Genomic DNA, 22,726 nt, shown 5'->3' with positions numbered 1-22,726 from the left:
TCCCATGTTCAGCACCAGCAGGCACAAAGGGTGAATTGCCCGTGTTCTGTGCATCTGCTAGGAGAAAGGTGTCCTTCTAAGACAGTAAGGGCAGGCGGAAGATGGGGGGGTGAGGGGGAGCTGCTGGGGGAGCGTCTGACCAGGTGGCTCTGATTAAATTCATCAGCAGGGGCCCAGAGATGACCTCATCCTGGACCCCTCCCAGGGGGAGGTGGTTAGGGTTTGGACTCCAGGGCAAGAGGCCTGGCTTCAGACCTCGCAGCCCTGCCACTTACCTGCAGGGTGACCGCCAGCACAGTCCTCAACCTCTCTGGGCCACACTTTCTTCTTGTGTGCAGTTGGGTTAACAAGAGCCCCTACCTGGTGAGATGGTAGCCAGGGTGAGAGGAAGCCCTTGGTAAGAGTTCATGATGGCTAAATGCCATCCCACGCCCCTGTGCTTCAATGTGGAGCCCAGGATATGTCCCTCAGTTCCATCAACACCCCCTGAAGACTAGGAACTCTCTCTGAAAAAGATTCTCTGCTAGGGCGAGTGCCCAGGGTGCCCAGCTGGCAAGGGGCAAAACCCCCTGACTAGGGTTCTCTCTCTGTCACTTCACGGTGAGCCTCCTGGCACAGGGCCCAGGACCCACAGCCCCATTCTCTGTGTTCTCATCTGTGCCTCGGGGGCCCATTCGCCCCCTGGCTTTCCTTCCCTGCTTCCTCAGCTGCCCTGGCTGTCAAGTGTTCTGGGAGGATCCTCGGGGATGATTTATCTGCTGTGAAGGGTCGAGCAGCAGCCATCTGGCTGGGGGAGCAGTGCCAGATTTTTCGTTCCTTCCCCATCGGTGACAGAGATGAGCCCCAGTGCATCGCAGGCTCGCTGGTCCCCCAGCCCCTCTAACATCTGGAAGCCATTGCCTTCACCAGATAAACACTGAGCTGGCTTAATGAAGGCTCTCTGCGCTGGAGCCCTGGGGGCACCACAGGTCTAGAAGGCAATGTCCCCAGGCCTGGCCCTACAGGGGGGTCTGGCCCTGCTGTGGGCAAGAGGGTCAGCCCCCCAACTCCCAAGTGGGGATATGCTTACAGGGCAGGCCATCCTGTGGGTCACTGGCTTTCTGCCTTGTGTCCCAGCCCTCTCTGTGGTTCAGTAGTCTGAATTGCCGAGCATCTTCCCTCCGTCAGAACATCCTAGAACAAGCTTGTAACAGCAGTTACAACACAGTAGCGGGTGTCACTCCTCTGGGTAATTGTCGACTGGTGCTTTGCTCAGTGATGCTTCCCTCTTGACCCCTGACAAGGCCTGGCCTGGGGGAAGGGGACGGTGGTAACGGACCTGCTTCTTTGCTGTTGGAGGAGTTGCCTCACATGTTCGGCGGGCTTCTGTGGGCCTCTCCAGCTGGGAGTCCTCAGCCACTGCTCCCTTCTGTCCACCCCCACATGGACGAAGAACCTTGTCCTCATTCCTTGGCTAAGACAGGTGGGACCTTTTCAAGAGACACATTACTTAGAAAGCTAGGCAAGACACAACAATGAAGTAGCTCCAATTATGAAAACAGATGCATTTTCAGAATACAGAATTCTTGTCACGTGATAGTTGAAATCTAGCCATAAACTTCTAGGCACATATCTTCTAGCTCAGTCTGAAAAAAAAAAAACAAACAAACCTCATTTTCCAATTCTTTGGATTCCTTTCCCTTTTTGTAGAGATCACATGGTAAGCAGAGCTGAAGGACTATGATTTAGAGCAAGAATGACCAATAAGTAGCATGCAAGACACCACTTTCAAAACCCATATTCATGGCAGACATTGCTAATCAATCACAGAACTTTTTCTACTTGGGGCTGAATGTGGCTTTGCCTTTCTTCTTCAGCTTTCCAGGAAGCGTTTCCCTTAGCTTGGAGTTGGCAAGCAACAGTATACCACTGTGATTGTTCAGGTGTATATTAAAGTCACAGCATATTTGCATACTTGATTTTTGTTTGTTTGTTTGTTTGTGATGGAGTTTCACTCTTGTCACCCAGGCTGGAATGCAGTGGCATGATCTCAGCTCACTGCAAACTCTGCCTCCTGGGTTCAAGCAATTCCCCTGCCTCAGCCTCCCGAGTAGCTGGGATTACGGGCGCCTGCCACCACACCCGGCTAATTTTTGTATTTTTAGTAGAGATGGAGTTTCACTGTGTTGGCCAGGCTAGTCTCAAACTTGTGACCTAAGGTGATCCGCCTGCCTCGGCCTCCCAAAGTGCTGGGATTATAGGCATGAGCCACAGTGCCCGGTCGCATACTTGTTATTTTTAAATGACTTTACTTTAATAAAAAATTACTATGAAGAATTTCCAAGATGCAGAAAAGTAAAAAGAACACACCTACCAACTAGATTCAACAATTGTTAACATTTCTGCTCGACTTGCTTTATCTATCTCTTTATACTTTTTGCTGAATCATGACACCTTATCTATAAATAATTCAGCATGGATTTCTGAAAAAACATAGTCTTCAACATAACCCACAATATCGTCTAATAAAATTAATGAGTTTCCTAGTATCATCCTATACATAGCCCATGTTCAGATTTCCCTAACTGTCTTCAAACTGTCTTTGATCACTGTTTTCATCAAATCAGGATTTCATCAAGGGCTGTGCATTTCCTTTGGTTGTTATGTCTATTAAGTCCTCTTTGGTCTGAAGCCATCAGCTCTTTTTTTATGACACTAAGCTGTTCAAGAGGCATGGATTTGTACCCTGTCCCATGTTCTGGATTCTTCTGATTATTTCCTCGTGGTGGCATTCACTTTTTTTTTTTTTTTTTAATCCCCTATGTTTCCCTCAAACTGGATAAGTCCAAAGGTCTGATTTGATGAAGGCTGAACTTTTTGGCAGGAATATTTCCTAGTTGGTGCTGAGTGTGTCTTCTGTTGTATCACACCGGGAGGCAAATAGTGTCTGAGCATCCTACTATTACTGATGATAAGTTTGATGACTGGGTGAGGGTGGCGACAGCCAGCTCTCTGTATGATTGGGCCGCGTTTTTGCCTTTATGACTCAAGTGGGTAATGTTCTTGCTCTGTGCGGACATCTAGTTCCCATCAACCTTTCATCTCACAGTTTTAGCATCCACTGAGGACTCTTGCCTGAAATGATATTTCATTAGGGGTTGCAAAATGATGATTTCCTAACTGCATCATTCCGCCCACATTTATGAGTGGGCATTCTTCCAAGAAGAAGAACTTTTATGCATCAAAAGTGACGGATGATTTGGTTTCTCTGAAGTAAAATTTCTGTCGAAAAGGCACGGAATCACACTTAGTTCTTTCTCTTCGATTAAGGAGTCACTTCAGTCGTGGCAGGGGAGGCTTTACTGTTTTGAATTTTGCTTTCTCTTTTTTGAGTATCATTATGTGCACGTGGATTATATTATTCAATGTGTTTCAATTGAGCACAGTTATTATTCTCTTTTGGGCTCAAGTTGTCCCAAATTTAGTCAGTGGGAGCTCCTTCAAGCTGGTTCCTATGTCCTTTTGATATGTCCCTATTTGTCTTTGATAACTTCTTTGTTTTATGGAATAACCCATCATCCCAGGCTCACCTTATAAATTGCCTGCCCCAGACCTGGAATTAGCCACTTCTCCAAGGAACCCTCGTGGGGAATGGTATTTAGAAACCAAGATCTAGGTACTGGTGGTGATCATTGATATTGAAACTTTGGGCCATCATTGCTTCTGGATCAATTGCTCTATCTATCTATCTATCTATCTATCTATCTATCTATCTACCTACCTACCTACCTACCTACCTATCAATTTATCATCTATCTCTATCTGGAGAACTTATACTGATATTTCCAATTCAAATTTCACATTGTGGATCTTTTACTTAGCTCATTTGATTTGATACTTGCAGCTGTCTCTTACATTTGTTTATAAGAAAAAAATCTTGATTCCGAAAATATTGACATCTTTACTTATTTGCTTTATCCAACAAGATATATAAAATGGGTTCAAAATCACAATGCTGATAGTTCTTCCAAATAAAATCTACTCACTAGAGGTTTTTTTTTTTTTTTTTGCAGTTCTTGTTGTCCTCCTACTGAGACAGGATAGTTGAACTGCCGGGTTCGGAATTTACTTGGAGATGTTCTTTTCTCTCTGTGGTTGTGGTACCGATTTTATGGTTGAGCTCACTGTCTTTCAGTTTTAGGGTTTGCACAGGATGGACGCTCTTTGCGATAACTTGGCCTGGAAAGAGAAGGTCCAGACTTGAAGGGGCTCCCTTCCTCTCCCTCTGTCTTGGTTTCCTTGCTGGAATCTAGGTGACTTGGCTATTGCAAAGGAGGAGGTGTGAGCTGGGGAGAGGAGGGGTATGGAGTGAGGTGCCTGAGAGGTGGACTTGAGGTCAGCCTGATAGCTCTGCCCAGGAGATGCATGTCCTACTGAACTCACGCAGCCAGCAGGTGCCTCCTGAGCACTCACTCTGTGCCTGGCAGGCAGTGAGCTCAGGGCTGAGACACACATGGGCACAGCAGAGGGTCTCTGCCCCCACAGAGATCCCAGGCCAGTAATGATGAGAAGCCTGAATCCAATAAATGTGAATGACTGGAGTGCAGATTGCTGCAGAATAGTATGTATCAGGGAACAGAGCCTTTTCAGGATTAGAGAGGCCTCTTCAAGCAGCGAGCCGAAGTATAGCAAGGAGATGGTCGATGAGGAGGCAGGGCATTCCTGCAAAGAGCACGGCATGTATGGGTGGGGGCTGCCTGCGGGAGGGGTGGGGTCCAGTGTAGCAGGCAGGGGGAGGCAGTGGCACAGTGACCTTGGGTTGGCATAGGTGCCTAGGACCATAGAACCTAGGGTCTTGAAGGCCATGTCAGGATTTGGAGAAACTAAATAAGTTTGTGCTCAGTTTGTGGTAGGGGGAGTATCTCTGAGGGAGTTTGGGAACCTCCTAAAGTCATACCCTAAATGTGTACCTAAGGGATAGGATGATATCCCAGGCAAAGGGTCCTTACCTTTTATCTAATTCTCAGTGGGACTTGTCCAAAAGATGTAAGACTTTAGAATGAATAATCAATTATAGAAACCAAGGATTTAGGTTTTCTCAATATTGCAAAAATCCATCCAGCAATTCCTTACTTCTGTGGACTGAAAAGAGACCTGAAGTCTTTGCAGCAGTGCCTCTCAGTCCTGCTTAGGGAACGTGGTGCCCTGGTGGGAGCACAGTTGGAGGCCCCTGGGATAATCAGTCATGAACTACATGGGTCTGGGGGAGTTTCCAGATCTCCAGGGTTCATTGTATGTAAGAGACACCAAGAGGGCTTCCTGGAGGAAGTGTGGGTGCTGTGGAAGGAGGCCAGGTGGAGAAGTGGGGAAGAGTCTTCCCAGTAGAGGGACACACCCTTGCTCCTTCCCTCTGTGCTGAGTCCTCCGAATGCCTCAATTCAGGCTTCACAGCTTGGAGCCTATGGAAGCCAGGAGGGTCACAATGTGTGAATTGGGCCTGGTGTTGGACATGGAGGAGTGGGGTGGCCTTGGGCGACCTGGAAAGTTTGTATGCTGCCTAAAATCCATGGGAGGGGGAAGACATTGTGGGCACCTGCTGGCATCAGCTCCTCATACTTGCCTCCAGGTGCTGAAGTGGGTGGAGTCAGCGATCCAGGCCTCCAAGGTGCACCTGCTGTCCACAGACCATGAGGAGGAGGGGGAGCACACATGGAGACTCCCCTTTGATCCCAGCCTGAAGGAGGTCACCATCTCATTGAGTGGGCCAGGGCCTGAGATTGAAGTCCAAGATCCGCTGGGTATGGACCACCCCGGGGCTGGCCTCCTCTTTGGCCCCAAGACTGAGGTGGAAGCCCAGGATGGGACAAAGAAAGAGACCAGGGGTGACAGGGCTTCAGACATGAGGCTCCAGGAATAGGGAAATATGGGGTGGGGGGGACACGAAGTGGAGAGAGGGCGCCCATGGTGTGCGAGGAAGCAGGAGGGCCATAGCAACCGGCGATGGGAATTAAAGGAATGGCGGTCCCTGCATCGTAAGGCTCTCCCCAAGTCTTTTCCATGGTACCCCATTGGATTCTCATGGTGGTGAGAACTTGTAGCATATTGTACAGATGGGAAGCTGGGGTTCCAGGCGCTGAGTGCTCATCAAGGTCAACAGAGTCAGGGGCAGTGTGATTCAGACATGGTCACCTGACCCCATGGTGTTCTGAGGATGTCATGAGCACCCAGGTCTAGAGGCCGGGCACACAGTCTGCCCCTGGGGATCCCTGAGGGTGGAGCGTGGAGTGAGGCAGTGGCTGAGGACCACCAAGACCCCTTGTCAGTTCCGGGAAGACTGAGGCTAGTGTTTGGTGTACTGTGGATTCCTGGAGACATGCGGGGCTCCTGCCACCCCCAGGAAAGGGTTAGGGACTGAGCAGCCCTTGGGGCTTCCACAGGGAGGATCCTGCAGGAGGACGAGGGCCTCAACGTGCTTCTCAACATCCCTGACTCGGCCAAGGTCGTAGCCTTTAAGCCTGAGCATCTGGGGCTGTGGTCCATCAAGGTAGGGGCACTGGGTTGCAGGAGAAAGGTCGACTAGCTTTACTGGGCTGGAACCATCTTCCTCCTGCTTGCCCTGGGGAGCCTGTGGCCTCGGGAAGCTGATGACTAGAGTGTGGGTGGTGATGTGGTCATATCAATAGAAGTAAAGGGTCAAGGACAGAGAAAGGGCATTTTGCCTTGTACTAGTAGGAAGAAATAGAGTGGTTTGGGGTTTGTTTGGGAACATTTAAGAAGGACTTGGAGAAATGACTTCAGGGTTCAGAGGTGCATAACCAAGCTGTGAAGAATGTGTAAAAGAAGCAACAGCAGCTTTGGTGGGAGGGCTCAGTGGGGCAGGGCTGGCAGGAAGAGGAGGGCCCTGCTATAATCTACAAGGTGCTGGGAGCCAGGGACTGCGGGCCAGTTTGGCTCCCAAGAGAGCATCCTGGGATGGGCAGGCTGCTGCCCTGGAAGCGTGGGGGCTCCTGCTGACCAGGCAAACATTTATTGAGCACCTTCTGCAGGCACTGTGCTAGGTGCTGCAGGTAAAGTGGCAGTACCACCTCCTGCCTTTCAAACTCTGAGCACCTCTGAGCCAAGAGCTGTAATGCCAATGGGGAGGGCAAGGCAGGGAGTTAGACATTCAGGGGAACAGACAGGGCCTGCAGGGGCTGAGGCGAGCTGAGGGGCAACACAGCCTCAAGAGGGCTGCTCAGGTTTGGGTTGTAAGCTGGGGCTTCAGCTCCTTCATTTGGGGAGCATCGTGCTGGGCCCCTTGGGAGCAGGTAAGTTGCCCATGTGTCTACAAAAGCAGGAGGATTCCAGCTGCTGATGCAGGGCTGGGTCAGGTTGGTCACCTCCTGCCCTAAGCTGGAGTGCTGGGGTCCCATCCTCTGGTGATGTGAGACCTGGGCCTGCGCTAGGTCTATAGCAGTGGCCGCCATTCAGTGAGGATCACAGGCGTCAGCAGCATTGACTTCCGAGCCGGCTTCTCCACTCAGCCCTTGCTGGACCTCAACCACACCCTCGAGTGGCCCTTGCAAGGTACAGTACCCCGACCCTACAGACAGTGCTGAGCTGCCTCTGAAGACCTGGGGCTTGGCTTTGGGAAGTAGGGGGGAGGTGTGGGGGGGAATGCTTGGCTGTGCGTGACTGTGAAAGGGACCCTGCAGGAGGCCAAGTGGGACTGTGCTCCCAGACCACAGCGATGTAAACTGAGCTTCCAGGCCAGCATTCTTTCCACTAGCCCCAGCCCAAGTGACATTGTGACATTTACCTTCAGAACATCCTCCCTGCCTCCAAAGTCAGTGTCCTGGAGGACACTTACACTGTGCCCTTTATTATTGAGTTCACACCTTCTTCTTTCTTTTTGTCAAAACACATCTGCCTAGAGTCCTACTTCTTCAGTTTTCCAGTGAACAGCAGGCTAGTTCAATGAAAGAACACATGCCAGCGAGTTGATGGCTTACGAAAAAGGAGAGCAGTGCCTTACTCCAAAGGAAGGAATGTCCTGGGGGACATTTGGGTGTCCCAAGACTGAGGAAGGTTGGAGGAGCCTGGGGGGATATTGAGGGTGCAGGCACAGGCATCCAATTCGGAGCCACCCACCAGGGTCCAAGGATGCCTCCATGCCCGCTATGGTTCCGCTGGGAGAAGCCTGGGCACCGAGGCAGGTTTCTGGTGCGGGCTGCCTGAGCTCCACGCCAGAAAATACCATCTGGTGGCCAGATCAAAGGTCTCAATTTATAGTTGGGAAAATATAGTCCCTGCCGTGGGGCCGTTTGGAGACTTTTGCAGGGACCAGCTCAGCTCAGCTCCTCCTGGGAGGAGCCTGGATCAGGTCAGGCTGACTCTGGACCCTGAACAGTGACCAAAAATGGTGCAAGCCAGGCCTTTAGTGCTTTCTTTCGAGTCTGTCTGCTCTAATGTTTGTTATTCTTGTCAGCCCTTGCCGGTTTTCCTGCCAGGACCAGGAGTCACATCTTGAAAGTGAAAAGGGGCTGCTTGCTCAGTTTGTTTGTTTTGCCGATAGCAGAAAGGGAAGAAGCAGGGAAACTTTGATTCTACTGTTAAGCCAGGAGAGCTAAGATATCCTATGTGTAGTGATGGCGCGGGGACTGAAAACTGGCCTGTCCCCAGTGGAAGTGGGTGCAGGAGGCCACATGTGACCCTGTTGGGTTTCTGCTCTTGATAAAGTTGTATATCCAAGATAATTTTTTTTTGAGATGGAGTCTCACTCTGTCACCCAAGCTGGAGTGCAGTGGTGCGATCTCTGCTCACTGTAACCTCTGCCTCCTGGATTCAAGCAATTCTCTTGCTTCAGCCTCCCGAGCAGCTGGGATTATAGGTGCGCGCTACACACCTGGGTAATTTTTGTATTTTTAGTAGAGACAGGGTTTTGCCATGTTGGCCAGTTTGGTCTTGAACTCCTGACCTCAGGTGATCTGCCTGCCTCAGCCTCCCAAAGTGCTGGGATTACAGTCATGAGCCACCATGCCAGGCCAAGATAATTTTTTTTAAAGAGAAACATTTGGGAGGCCAAGGTAGGAGGATTGCTTGAGGCCAGGAGTTCAAGACCAGCCTGGGCAACACAGCAAGACCCCATCTCTACAAAATTTAAAAAATTAGCCAGGTATAGTGGTGCATACCTGTAGTCTCAGCTACTCGGGAGGCTGAGGTGGGAGTATTGCCTGAGCCCAAGAGTTTGAGGCTGCAGTGAGCTGTGATTGCACTACTGCACTCCAGCCTGGATGACAGAAAATTTAAAAAGACATTATGAAATTGGAGTCCAGTTCTGCCTCTTCTGGGATAGTGTGGAAAGTACCACATTTCCATCAAGACGGTAAAGAAAACCAAAGAAAACCTGAACATGGGGAGAGTCTGGTCAGAAGTTGGAGTCCCCAGACTTGGTGTTTGCTTTATCTGAGGCCATTCCCTGAAGCCTGTCTGATTATGGCCCACACCAGAGTTAATGGGGTGGGGGACAGTTCTACTCCATGGGACTCCAACTCAGTGCAGTCAGAGGGGATGCAGCCATTGGGAAGCCATGGTTGGACGACTGTGGTGTTTCAGCACCACGGACAGTAGCAAGGTCCCTATCTACCTATCCCACCCCCAGCATTGGTTAGCACCAGGGTAGGTAGGGAAGGAGGGACCAGGTAGGAAGGGCCAGGCAAGCAGGACCCCTGGAGTGTGGTTCGAGGGCCCCTACTTGAGGGGGATCACAGAGGCAGACACTGACGCCAGCACTTTGTTCTTCACCTTCCCTCTGCAGGAGTCCCCATCTCCCTGGTGATCAATTCCACGGGCCTGAAGGCACCCGGCCGCCTAGACTTGGTGGAGCTGGCACAAAGCTCAGGGAAGCCCCTCCTGACTCTGCCCACGAAGCCCCTCTCCAATGGCTCCACCCATCAGCTGTGGGGCGGGCCGCCCTTCCACACCCCCAAGGAGCGCTTCTACCTCAAGGTGAAGGGCAAGGACCATGAGGGAAACCCCCTCCTTCGTGTCTCTGGAGTGTCCTACAGTGGGGTGGCCCCAGGTGAGTGGTTGGCTCTTTTGTCTCCCAGGCCCCTGGCTCATTCAGAGTCCCATTTCATCCTGGAGCCTTCCCTGACTGGATTAGATTAAATTAGATTAGAAAGTGTTTGTTCATTAAGCTTCTATGGACAGCTATTTCCTATAAGGCATTATGTTAAATACTAAGATGCTCAGATGTGGCTCTCAGCTCAAGGATTTAGAACAAAGTCATCAAGTCAACTATCCATTCATCCATCTACCCATTCATCCATCCATCCACCCATTCATTCATCCACTGACCCATTCACTCACCCACCCATCCACCCACCCATTCATCCACTCATGCACCCACCCATCCACTCACCCATCCATCTACCCACTCATTCATCCACTCATCCACCCACCCATTCATGCATCCATTGACTCACCTATTCACCCATCCACCCACCCATTCACTCACCCATCCACCCACCCATTCACTCACCTATCCATCTACCCACCCATTCATCCACTCATCCACCCATCCATTCATGCATCCATTGACTCACCTATTCATCCATCCACCCACCCATTCACTCACCCATCCACCCACCCATTCACTCACCCATCCATCTACCCACCCATTCATGCACTCATCCACCCACCCAATCATGCATCCATTGACTCACCTATTCATCCATCCACCCACCCGCTCACTCACCCATCCATCAACCCATTCATGCATCCATCCACTTACCCATTCATGCATCCATCCACTCACCCATTCATGCATCCACCCACCTACCCATCTATCCATTCACCCATCCACTCACCCATTTGCTTACCCATCCATCTACCCATTCATGCATCCATCCACTCACCCATTCATGCATCCACCCACCCACCCATCCATCCATTCATTCATCCACTCACCCATCCATCTACCCACCCATTCACTATTAATTCACCTATCTATCCATCTATTTATCCATCTATCCACCCATTCATCCACCCACCTGTCCACCCACCCATCCATCTATTCAGCATTCATTTTGAGTATCTACTATGTACCAGTCATGGTGCTAGGCACTGTAGACACAGCAGTGGGCAGGGCAGACATGGACTTTTGCTCTTCCATAATCACAATCACTGTCATAATCACAATCATCTGAGTCACCATTTGGACACTTTCCATGGGGCAGTCCTGGGCCAAGCTCCTGCCATGTGCTAGCTCACTGATGCTTACAGCTTTTTAGAGGTGTGTCCCCACTTCATAGATAAGGAAACTGAGCCCACCCAGCTCACAGGGCTGCCCTGGGGGTGCCCAAGCTAATGCACACAATGAGACAGCATTTGGGTCCTCAGAGGCAGCACTCAGAATTTGTGGGCAAGGGCCCTCCAGTGTGGCAGCTGCTGTTACCGTTACATCATTGCAGGAACAGGTCACTTTGTCCTCCAATCTTTGGCCATGGTCTGTTGGTTCCCATATGTGTGGCTTTTTGCTGGTTTCCTGTGTGTCCCTGAGGTCTCACCGTTCAGGCTGGAAGCTCCCAGGGAGAAGGGTGGATCTTTGGCCTTTCAGGTCTGCCCCTGGTCCTAACAGGGATGTCTAGGGCCACTGGCCATCTGGCCTCCTTGCTGGCTTCATTGCCTTTCTCCTGCCCACTGTCTCCCTCCCCTGGAGGTGGCCCGAGGGGAGCTTACAAAGGTGGATGTCATTAACCTTCTAGTACTTCTTTGTGGGGGATCTCAATGAGAGGCATCCTCCTCTGTCCACTTCAAATAGGGATGCAGGGAGGGGAAGAAGGGCCAGCTCTTGAGGCTGGCCACGGTGCCCATCGTGCCTACAGTGCCCATGGTTGGTGGAGGACTTTGAGGACCTGGGTGGGGCAAGGCAGGGCTGGGCGGGAGAGCTGGAGATCTCTTCTTTCCAGCCTCCCAGCTTCCACTCCCCTACTGTGGTTCCGGGGCCTCTCTCCCCTTGGCCTTTGCAGCCTTGAGGAGGAACTTTCAGGAAGGAATTTCAGCAGAGGGAATAACAGCCTCTATTTTCTTTCCCCTGTTCTTTCAGATGGATCCAAGAGTTTGGAGTTTAGCTCTGGCTTTTGTTCTCTATCTCAGCTCTAGATTAAAGTTGGGGAAGGGATTTGGTTTGGATTTTTGCTTCCTTCCCCGCCCTCCAGGTCTGGGAGGCTGGGATTTCGCCTTGTAGCAGGTGGCTCTGGGTTTGGAGAGATGAGGGTGGGCCTGCGGTCCCATTTAGCTCATGGAAATGGGGAGCCCAAACTGGCTTGGCAGAGGCTCCCAGCGTGCGTGGGTGAGTGGCGACTGCTTTGCACACAGCTGAGGACGTGGCTGGATGGTCAGACACCCCTCCCCCCCGGGACAGATGTGGCAGGGAGCCTGGAGCATGATGTCACCGCCGCCTTCCCATCCCCAGCCTGGGCTCCGAGGAGGTCTAGTGCATTGTCTCATTCCCGGAGCATCTCTGCTGGGCTCCTCTGCTGGCGGGGATGGGGAGACGGTGACACAAAGGTTGAGCCCTTGCCAGGGGGCACCCAGCTCTGATGGGCCATGGCTGACCCAGCGGGGCAGTTTCTCAGACTTCTCCATTGAAGTAATTCCAATAGCCAAGGGAAGAGACTATGTCACTCCAAGACCAGGCTCGGGCCAGGGAGGGGTCCCATGGGGCTCATTACAAGCTATGAGATTTTACTGAAGTCTCTGGTTTTATCTCAAAAATGTGTGTGAATTTTGCATTTATACCCATCCTCTAGCTGTGCTTTTTTTTTTTTTTTTTGAGATGGAGTCTCGCTCTGTAGCCCAGGCTGGAGTGTAGTGGTGTGATCTTGGCTCACTGCAGTCTCCGCCTCCTGGATCCCAGTTCAAGCAATTCTCCTGCCTCAGCCTCCTGAGTAGCTGGGATTACAGGAACGCAACACCACGCCCAGCTAAGTTTTGTATTTTTAGTAGAGACAGGGTTTCACCATGTTGGCCAGGCTGGTCTTGAACTCCTGACCTCATGATCTGCCCACCTCCGCCTCCCAAAGTGCTGGGATTACAGGCGTGAGCCATCGCGCCTGGACTGGTGGGCTCATTTTTAAATGAAAAGGCTTCTTTCTAACAAATTTCGATAAAACTGATGTTCTAGGCGGAGAAGCAATTGCACAAACCCACCCATACCCCTGGGGAGCCTAATCCTAGTTGGTAGCATTTCATCAGATTTCATACAGTTGAGACAGTGTAGTGGAAGGGCCTGGTCCAGGCTGGCCAACCTTGAATTGAATAGTCTAATAAACCACAAAAGCCCCAGGAGCTGTGCCTAGGGGAGCTGGTGATGCCACACGCATTGTGCCATGAGTTCCCCATGTACCACTTCTCACCAGCTCCTCAGGACAACAGGACGAGGATGCTACCATGATCACCCCATTTTGCAGAGGTGAAAACTGAGCTTAGAGAGGTGACCAGGGGAGCCAGGGGTTGAATCCTGGCCTCCTGGCTGCTGGTGCATCCCTACAGGTCTCTGTGTCACTGGGTGTGGCAAAGGGGCGGTGGGGAGACATTCTGAGTCCTGGTCCCCGCCTACAGGCGCTCCCCTCGTCAGCATGGCCCCCAGGATCCACGGCTACCTGCACCAGCCCCTGCTGGTCTCCTGCTCGGTGCACAGTGCCCTTCCCTTCCGGCTGCAGCTGCGGCGAGGTGAAGCCAGGCTGGGCGAAGAGAGGCACTTTCAGTGAGTGGCCCACGGCAGCTGATTGTCCCCAGCCACAGGGCTCCTGGCTGCTGAGGCCCTGGAGGGATCTCAGGGGAGTGGGTGGCAGGAGAGAGACCTTGGTCTCTGTCATTATCCTCCTGGGCAGCCCAGCCTGGGACTTCCAGTGCAGCCAGGGATGGAGAAGAGTTTTTCCGAGACTCCCACCACTGCTGGGCCATCAGCTGGTGAAGGAGCCGGGGGCCTTCCTCAGCTCCTGGAAAACTCAACCCATGTGTCAGGGCAGGAAGGACGGGAGCCCAGGACTCAGAGAGAGGAAGGGCCTGACTCCAAGTCACACAACATGTCATGGAATTTCCATGTGCTTGGCTGTGTACGTCTTCTTACCGCATCTCACAGAGGAATTGGGGTCTCCCGTTTGGGCAGGATTCAGGGGACTGAAGTCGGGGGGGACCCTGAGTGGGGGTCAGTGTGATTGTGCGTCTCCCACTGTTCCCTGTTTGCAGGGAGTCGGGAAACAGCAGCTGGGAGATCCTGCGGGCCTCCAAGGCCGAGGAGGGCACGTACGAGTGCACAGCCGTCAGCAGGGCTGGGACTGGGCGAGCAAAGGCCCAGATTGTTGTCACAGGTCTGTCCCTTGGGGCCCCTCCATGTACCCCTTCCTTACCCTCTCCTTGGGTTCTTCCCCCTAGGATTTCCTCCAGGCGAGTCTCCAGCCAGCTGCTGGGACAATTCGTCATCCCGGGTCTGGCTGCCCAGGCTGCCACCTGCCTGCTGCCCCTCGTGTGGGGCTGTCTCACCCAGGAACGGCCTGTGGGTCTCCGCTGGAGGAAGGCTGAGGACCCGGCTTGGGTCTTCCTGCCCTGCCCAGCTTTGATCCCAACTCTGACTTCTCGGGGCTCGGCTTTCAGGGGCCGCCATCCATCTCGTGGTCGGGACAACCTTCGTGCCTCCGAGTCCTGGCCAGGATGGCGCCATCGAGCTGGGGAGGTTGGATACACCACAGACTGTCTCCAAATGAAATTGGCTTTATTTGAAAAATTACGAACGCAAGCTGCTTTGTAGAGAAAAAAAGGAACCCGTAAGCGTGGAAAGATCAGCCACTCTACATAGACAGCCAGAAACTACACATGCTCTTTGTAGGAAAGCTGGAAAAATATAAACAACCCAAGAGAAGATCAAAATAACTTGTAATCCCTCCATTCTGCCATTTGATTTACTCCCTTTTAGGTTTTTTTCTATGTTCAGCAGTCTCTGATCTTGCCACTTCTTGTGGCTTTTTGCTATCCAGATAGCAGTTTGCTTAGCGCTTTCCTCCTTGGGGGCATATTTGGCTGCTATAAATAGCCCTGCTGTTGGTACAGAGAATCGTTTTGAACACATTACTCTCTTCCTCTGGCTGGAGACTTCCAAGGCTTTATTCCTCAGCGTGGCATCTTCAGCTCAGAGGCATGAAGATGGGTGTCCGGCTTGTTGCACATTGCACTGGCTGTATTTTGGAGAGCAGGCGTGTACCGTGCAGCCCCTGGCAGGTGTATAATGGTGGTGGGAGAAGTGACCTCCCACGGGGGTGATGCCGGATGGTGAGCAGATGCTGGTCACCCTATGCTGCTAGCTGACATGTCCTGAATGATCTGGTTCGGGTGGGCCTGCACCTCAGGGTGGGGTTCTGGGCAGCACCAGGGCTTGCACGATGACCCCCTCCCTTGCCTCAGCTCCTTGGTTCCTCCTGTGCTCATGTCCCTGCAGACCCCCCGCCGCAGCTGGTCCCTGCTCCCAACGTGACCGTGTCCCCAGGGGAGACTGCCGTCCTATCCTGCCGGGTCCTAGGCGAGGCCCCCTACAACCTGACGTGGGTCCGGGACTGGCGAGTCCTGCCGGCCTCGACGGGCCGAGTTGCCCAGCTGGCTGACCTGTCCCTGGAGATCAGTGGCATCATCCCCACAGACGGCGGGAGGTACCAGTGTGTGGCCAGCAACGCCAATGGGGTCACAAGGGCATCCGTCTGGCTCCTGGTGCGAGGTGAGGCTCATCCTGCTGCTGCTGTTCCCCTAGTTCAACACGCGACCTGGTGTTTACCCCAGAAGCCGTGAGTCCTTCCCTCTGCTCAGACATTGTCTCTGGCAGGCAATAGCAGCCTTTTCAATGTTTTTTGAACTTTCAGGGAGAGAGAATACTGTAGCCTCCTAGCCAAAGTCTAATGGCTCTCACTGCTGGGAAGTTCCTCCTAATATCTAACTTAAATTTCTACTTCTGTACGCCAAGCCAATTTCAATTGTGTCTTGTCCTTTTTCTGTGCCATCGAGCCCCTCCATTGTTCCCCACTCTCCACTGCACCCTGCCCAATAGGTAGGGCGGGGACTGAATACTGGAACCTTGGGGAAGCTCAGAGGTCAGATGTATTTGGCAGAGATCGGGCAGCACTGACTAGATGGGGGTGGAGGAGGCAGTGCCAAGAGCACCCATCTGGGAGTTTTAAGAACCCAGAATCTGGACAGAGCCTCCTCCCCAAGTGTAAAAACAAGCATGTTGAACAAGCGTTCTCTCTTGTGCCAGCGGCTCTTGAGTGGCTGCCAGAGTGTGTTGGGCAGGATTCTGAGGCTGTGTCTAGGCTCTGCAGGAGGGAGGGAATCCACCAGCTGTGTCTGCCTCCAGTGTGGGAGGGCTGTGGTTGCTGTTTCTGGATGTGCGGGCCTGTGAGCTCTGTTTGAGTCTGACCAGCCTGTTGTTCTTAGTTTCCAAATGGCCAGGTTAGAACCTAAGCTTGGGGCCAATAGTAGGGCAGGCCTTGGGGTCAACCTCAAGGTCACTGGAGACAGGAGCTGTCCCCAGCCCTGGCAGCTGCCTGACATCTCCCTAAGGCTCCCTAGAGCGTTCAGCCTGGAGTGGACGTTCTAGGAGCACAGGGCTCCGGGCTGGGATTGTTGGAAAATCAGCCTCCATGTGGCCTGGGGATGTGCTCAGTGGCCGCCTGGTCTACCCAATTCCCAGAGAAGCCACACCCGGGGGATTGAAGCCCTCTGGGGTCTTTGCTTTCTCTGTCTTGCCCATCTGTGACTATGGGAGGGGAAGAGCCCGGGGCGGGGTGCCTGGGATGACACGGCTGCTCTGATGGGCTCATCCTCGCCTATCCACTTTTTGGGTCACAGAGGCCCCACAGGTCAGCATCCACACCAGCTCCCAGCACTTCTCCCAAGGTGTGGAGGTGAAGGTCAGCTGCTCAGCCTCTGGGTACCCCACACCCCACATCTCCTGGAGCCGTGAGAGCCAAGCCCTACAAGAGGACAGCAGGTGAGGGGCGCAGGACACAAATCTCAGGGACTCACAGCAGGTGGACAGGACTCCCAGGGGACCTCTCTGGGCCTTGGCCTTCCTACCTGTAAATGGGGGAGTAGAATTTGCCTTCCTTGCTCCTGGGATCATTTGAGACTCCAGAGTGAGATCACTTGGGAAACATAAGAATGCCACAGTGTGGGCTCAGCGCTCAGGAGCTCAGGCTGTGCGGACCTGCGCCCAAATCCCGCCCCACCATTCAGGCTGTGTGGACCTGTGCCTGAGTCCCGTCCCCACCATTCAGGCTGTGCCGACCTACGCCCAAATCCCGCCCCCAAATCCCACCCCCCACCATTCAGGCTGTGTGACCTTGGGCAAGTCATCTTACCTCTCTGAGCCTCGAGAATTAAATTTACATAAAGTGCTTAGCACAGGCCTAGGGCAAGCCATCAGTACAGAATGGTCATCGCTAGTGGCATTGTTAGTGAATTTGTTATTAATGATGATTGTGGAGCAACCCCTTTTGTGACCCGATGTGTTTCTATGGCATGATTCTAGAATCCATGTGGACACACAGGGAACCCTGATTATTCAGGGGGTAGCCCCAGAGGATGCTGGGAATTACAGCTGCCAGGCGACTAATGAGGTTGGCACTGACCAGGAGACGGTCACCCTCTACTACACAGGTACCCAGGCCACAAGCATCACCTTACAGGAGAAGGGCCTCCTTCCCTCCCTCCCTCCTCCCTCCCTCCCATCCATCAGTATTTATGGAGCATTTACCTGTCACGCACCGGGGACACGGCAGTGAACACATGGTCCCTGTCTGGGTGGAGCTTATATTCTAAGGAGAAGGCACACACAGGCCAATGGGATGCTTCCCGATGCTGAAGGTGCTGCAAAGAACTGGGAGCCTCCTGGTGCAAGGGAGGGACGTGTGCTGGGGGCGAGGGAGAAGCGGCTGTCATGCCCAGGACTCGGTCATGACCTCTGTAAGGCAGTGACCCTTGCCTTAGGGTCACTATGGGAACAGGGTCACAGGTGGAGGGACCGGGAGGGGGCATTGAACCTGGGGTGCTCCAGGGGCAGCAAGGAGGCCGGTGTGGTGAGTTGGGATGAGGGAGAGGGCTCCCTGAAGCCGTGGAAGACTTTCTTTATGACCTTTGAAGGTTGGTCCCAAATTCTGCATCTCTTCCCCACACAGACCCACCGTCGGTCTCTGCTGTAAATGCCGTGGTGCTGGTGGCCGTTGGGGAGGAGGCTGTGTTGGTGTGTGAGGCATCTGGGGTTCCCCGGCCCCGAGTCATCTGGTATCGAGGTGTGTTGGTGGGGAGGGGCCCTGAAGGAACAGCTTTCCAGAAAGCAGGGTGTTGAGGGGAGGTGGGGGTGTCCTGAATGTGGAGTCTGGGGAGAGCTGGCAGGTTCTGCTCCCCGCCGCCCTGACCCCCAGCCATTGTCAGAGCTGGTGGGTTCCAGCTCCCCCACCCTCACCCCCAGCCTGTGTTGACACAGCTCATGTAGGTATTCAGAGCAGCACTGAGCCAGGCCCAGATTTGAATTCCGGCTTCCCTGGGTGACCCTGGGCACGTGACTTGGCATCTCTGAGCCTCAGTTTCCTTATCTGGAAAATCAAAGATAGGTTGGTTGCGTGAAGATTAAATGAGTTCATATGCACATATGGTTTTATTTTTTATTTTTTTGTTTTATTTATTGTTTGATTTTTTTGAGACAAGAGTCTCACTTTGTCACCCAGGGGTGTGCAGTGGTGTAATCTCGGCTCACTGCAGCCTCTACCTCCTGGGTTCGAGGGATTCTCGTGCCTCAGCCTCTGGAGTAGCTGGAATTACAGGCGTGTACCACCAGGCCTGGCTCATTTTTGTATTTTTAGTAGAGATGGGGTTTTACCATGTTGGACAGGCTAGTCTGGAACTCCTGACCTCAGGTGACCCACTCGCCTCGGCTTCCCAAAGTGCTGGGATGGCAGGCGTGAGCCACTGTGCCTGGCCATATGTGCAAAGGTTTTAGAACAAGCCTGGCACATGTGCTGTGCTTGGCATTCTTAGTGATAGTGCTGACGATAATGTGATTATCTGAAAATGACAGCAATAATGACAGGGTTGTCCTGAGGCCCTGAGGTCATGGGCAGAGCGTTTTCATGGTGCCTGCTGCCAGGCTGGAGTTTGACGGACGGGTGCTGGAGTCGCACTAGGTCTTTCTGGGAGCAGTACGCTGGGCTCCCTCTCGAGGGTCAACCGGGGTCAGCAATACTGTCCCCTCCCATTCCTTGCAGCAGCTGCCTGGGACCTCGTCAGAGCCTCACCCTGACTCTGAGAAAGGCAGGGCAGGTGATATTAGCTCAGAGTTGAGCGTTTTTTTTAGGGTCACCAGCAAGTGGGTGGCACAGGCTTCTGGACTCCTTCCTCACTGCATATTCTGGCCAAGAACCCCATCAACCCAGCCCTAGAGCCCCACTTTAAAAGGTGGCCTTACCATGAAATATTCTTCCATCTTCAGAAGGAAGGAGATTCTGACACGTGCTACATGGATGTCCTGCTAGGTGGACGCTATTCTAGGTGAAGTCAGCCAGACACAAAAAGACAAATACTCTCTGATTCCACTTATGTGAGTTACCTAGAGACGTCAAATTCATAGAGACGAAAAGATGGAGTGGTGTTCGCCAGGGACTGGGGAGAGGAGAACACCAGGAGTTAGTGTTGAATAGGTATGGAGTTTCTGTTTGGGGAGATGCAAACAGTTCTGTGGAGGCCAGTGATGGCCACACAACAGTGTGAATGCACTGGATGGCACTGAGCTGGCTGCACACCTAAAAATGGTTCAGATCGTCAATCTTATGTTATGCATATTTAACTACAATAAATAAAAGAAAAATTAAATTAAATTTAAAAGGGCAGTTAGAATCAGGTGTGTCCATCAGGCCTCAGGGGCGGAGAGAAGTCAGGCAAGAAAAATGGCGGAGGGGCCAGGCGTGGTGACTCACGCCTGTAATCCCAACACTTTGGGAGCCCGAGGTGGGCGGATCACCTGAGGTCAGGAGGTCGAGACCAGCCTGGCCAACGTGGTGAAACCCTGTCTCTACCAAAAATATAAAAAATTAGCTGAGTGTGGTGGTGTGTGCCTATAATCCCAGATACTTGGTAGGCTGAAGTAGGATAATCGCTTGAACCTGGGAGGTAGAGGTTGCAGTGAGCCAAGATCATGCCACAGCACTCCAGCCTAGGCAACAGAGGAAGACTCTGTCTCAAAAAAAAAAAAAAAAGAAAAAAAAAGAAAAATGATGGCGGGCTCAGGGCTCTCCAGAGCCCTCCCAGAGATGACCCAGATCTCAGCCTGGACCTGGGGTGGAGGAGTGGACACCAGCGGGGAGGTCCAGACATGGAGTTCTTGGATGATGAGCCTTGTCACGCAGGGCCTGGCTTAGCCCCAACCCTGTTCAACAGAGGGAAGGCCCAAGCCCCCTGCAGGACTGGACCCAGGGGTCCTGACCTTGGGGCTTAAACCTGCTTCCACCCACCGTCTCCCAGGCCCCAACCTTGTGCAGCCGCAGGAGCCAAGGGTCAGGCTCCCACCTCCCACCCTGGCCTCCATGGTACCAGGGACACCGGCCTGATGCTTCTTCCTCTTTGGTCCAGGGGGTCTTGAAATGATCCTGGCCCCTGAGGGCTCCAGCTCTGGGAAGCTGCGGATCCCGGCGGCTCAGGAGAGGGATGCTGGCACCTACACCTGCCGGGCTGTCAATGAGTTGGGTGACGCCTCTGCAGAAATCCAGCTGGCGGTTGGACGTGAGTGTATACCTTGTCTCCCCCTCCCCTGCCCATTCCCCTTTCCCAGCCCTCTGCCTGCTTCTGAGTAGGGAGGGGAAGCTCTCCCACACAAGTGGCCAGTGTAGATGGCATCATGTGGATCCTGAGCATGTGGGGACAGGGGAAGTCCAGGGGAGGCGGTGCATGCATCAGCTCTTGCTGGGTAACAAATAGCCCCCAAATTGTGTGGCTTAAACAATAAGTATTTATTTCACAGTCTGAGGATCAAGAATCTGAAAGTGGCTTGGCCGGGTGATTCTGGCTCAGGGTCCATCCTGAGATTGAAATCAATATTTTGGCTAGGGCCGCAGTCATCTCAAGGTTTGCCTGGGCCTAGGGGATCCACTCTAGGCTCACTCATGGGGCTGTTGGCAGGAGGCTCCCAGAGAAAGAGAGAGAGAGACAATCTCAGAGGGAAGCCACAGTCTTGGAAGTAACAAGCCATCGCTTCTGCCCTATTCTTTTGGTCCCACAGAGCAACCCTGGTGCAGTGTGTGTGGGAGGGGCTACCCATGGGTGTGAACACCAGGAGGCGGGGGCTACCCATGGGTGTGAACACCAGGAGGCAGGGATCTCTGGGTCCAGCTTGGAGGCCCACCGCAGACAGTTTGGTTCAGCTCGGGATGAGAATTCCAGTCTCGTCTCTGTCCCCACCTATATGCCCTGGTCATGCCATGGAGCCTCAGTTTCTCTCAGTTTCCCATCTGTAAAGTGAGGCTGACTGTACGACTCCCCTCCTTGGGTTGCTGCGAGGATTCAGTGAAATCAGGCCTGTTAGCACAGGGTTGGGCCCATAGTGATTGCTTAGTAAATGCGGGGAGAGGGGTGATCATTCACTTGCTGCAGATGTGGAGTCCAAATTCCTTGGTGGCCAGTGCATGGCCTCAGCTGTGACTTCTGGGATGTCTCCACATATTGGAGTTCCTGGCACTGGGACTTGCTCGGAAGCTGTGGGCACAGCTCCTTGGCACACAGAGCTGGGACAGATCAGGCTCTGAGTGTTTGCCGAGGCCATGGCGAGAGAGGCAGGTGCTAGAGTTCTAGGGAAGCGCAGAGAATCGAGAATGTGCTGGTCTGGGCTGAATGGGCCAGGCTGGGCCACGGCTGGCTGGGGCAGCCGAGGAGCTCCCAAGGCGGGCCAGGCTCTGACTGGAGTAGGCATAGATAGGAGGGTCTGGCCTGGGGGGTTTGTGCTGTCTCAGGGTTGAGATCCTCTCAGGCTTGGGGTGCTCTTAGCCTTCGTTCACTTGTTCCGTCTTTCATTCCTTCAACACAGGGTCACCAGGTGCTCGTGTGCCAGGCCCTGTGCTGGGGACACAGGGCAGGTGAGACACAGCATCAGCCTTTGTGTTGCTCATGAGCTCAGGCAGAGAGAACAGAGGACAGGGAATGAGCATGCACAGGGCACCAAGTGGCTGGAAGGTGCATCCTCAGGGGCTGTGGGTGCCCAGAGAAGGCTAATCCCAGGAAGACTTCTTGGAGGAGGTGATGTCTAAACTGAAACCAGAAACACCCAGAAAGATGACGAGCTGGGGAACAGTGTTCCAGGCAAAGGGAACAGCACGTGCAGCCCTCCCCGTGACAAGAGAAGTGAGGCAGAGAGAGGGTGGGGAGGGGGCAGCAGGACGGCTGCCACCTGGTACCAGTCACTCCCCGCCTGGGGAGCTGCGGAGGAGTTTGGGCTGTGCCCTGAGGGGTTTGGTGAGAGGTTTTCAGGAGGAGGGTTGTGTGCTCAGACTTTTCCACTGTGGCTGGGTTCTCAGGTAGGCTGGGCTGGGCCATGGGCTCAGGAGCCTGATAAGGACAGCCACGGAAACACGAGCCGGCGCTTCTAGGGTGTTCGCCAGGTGCTGGCACCAGCTCAGAGCACATTTTGTTGCTGGCTTATGTAACCCTCACAACAACCCTTGGAGATGGAACGATC

At 53.1% G+C, this 22,726-nt stretch overlaps 1 protein-coding gene across 1 annotated transcript in view; it reads left to right on the top strand.

Moving 5' to 3' along the window:
• Positions 1-22,726, top strand: part of HMCN2 (hemicentin 2) — a 165,230-nt gene that overhangs the window by 19,954 nt on the left and 122,550 nt on the right. Inside the window, exons 5-15 of the mRNA XM_008975935.4 lie at positions 5,606-5,777; positions 6,417-6,523; positions 7,425-7,545; positions 9,776-10,039; positions 13,585-13,729; positions 14,215-14,336; positions 15,458-15,730; positions 16,858-16,999; positions 17,540-17,667; positions 18,186-18,299; positions 20,632-20,781. Of these exons, the coding sequence (XP_008974183.3) occupies positions 5,606-5,777; positions 6,417-6,523; positions 7,425-7,545; positions 9,776-10,039; positions 13,585-13,729; positions 14,215-14,336; positions 15,458-15,730; positions 16,858-16,999; positions 17,540-17,667; positions 18,186-18,299; positions 20,632-20,781 (1,738 nt within the window). The remainder of the gene's footprint in view (positions 1-5,605; positions 5,778-6,416; positions 6,524-7,424; positions 7,546-9,775; positions 10,040-13,584; positions 13,730-14,214; positions 14,337-15,457; positions 15,731-16,857; positions 17,000-17,539; positions 17,668-18,185; positions 18,300-20,631; positions 20,782-22,726) is intronic.

Source organism: Pan paniscus, chromosome 11, assembly GCF_029289425.2.
Source record: "Pan paniscus chromosome 11, NHGRI_mPanPan1-v2.0_pri, whole genome shotgun sequence".
Taxonomy (NCBI): Eukaryota; Metazoa; Chordata; class Mammalia; order Primates; family Hominidae; genus Pan; species Pan paniscus.
This window is presented reverse-complemented; position numbering and strand designations above follow the sequence as displayed.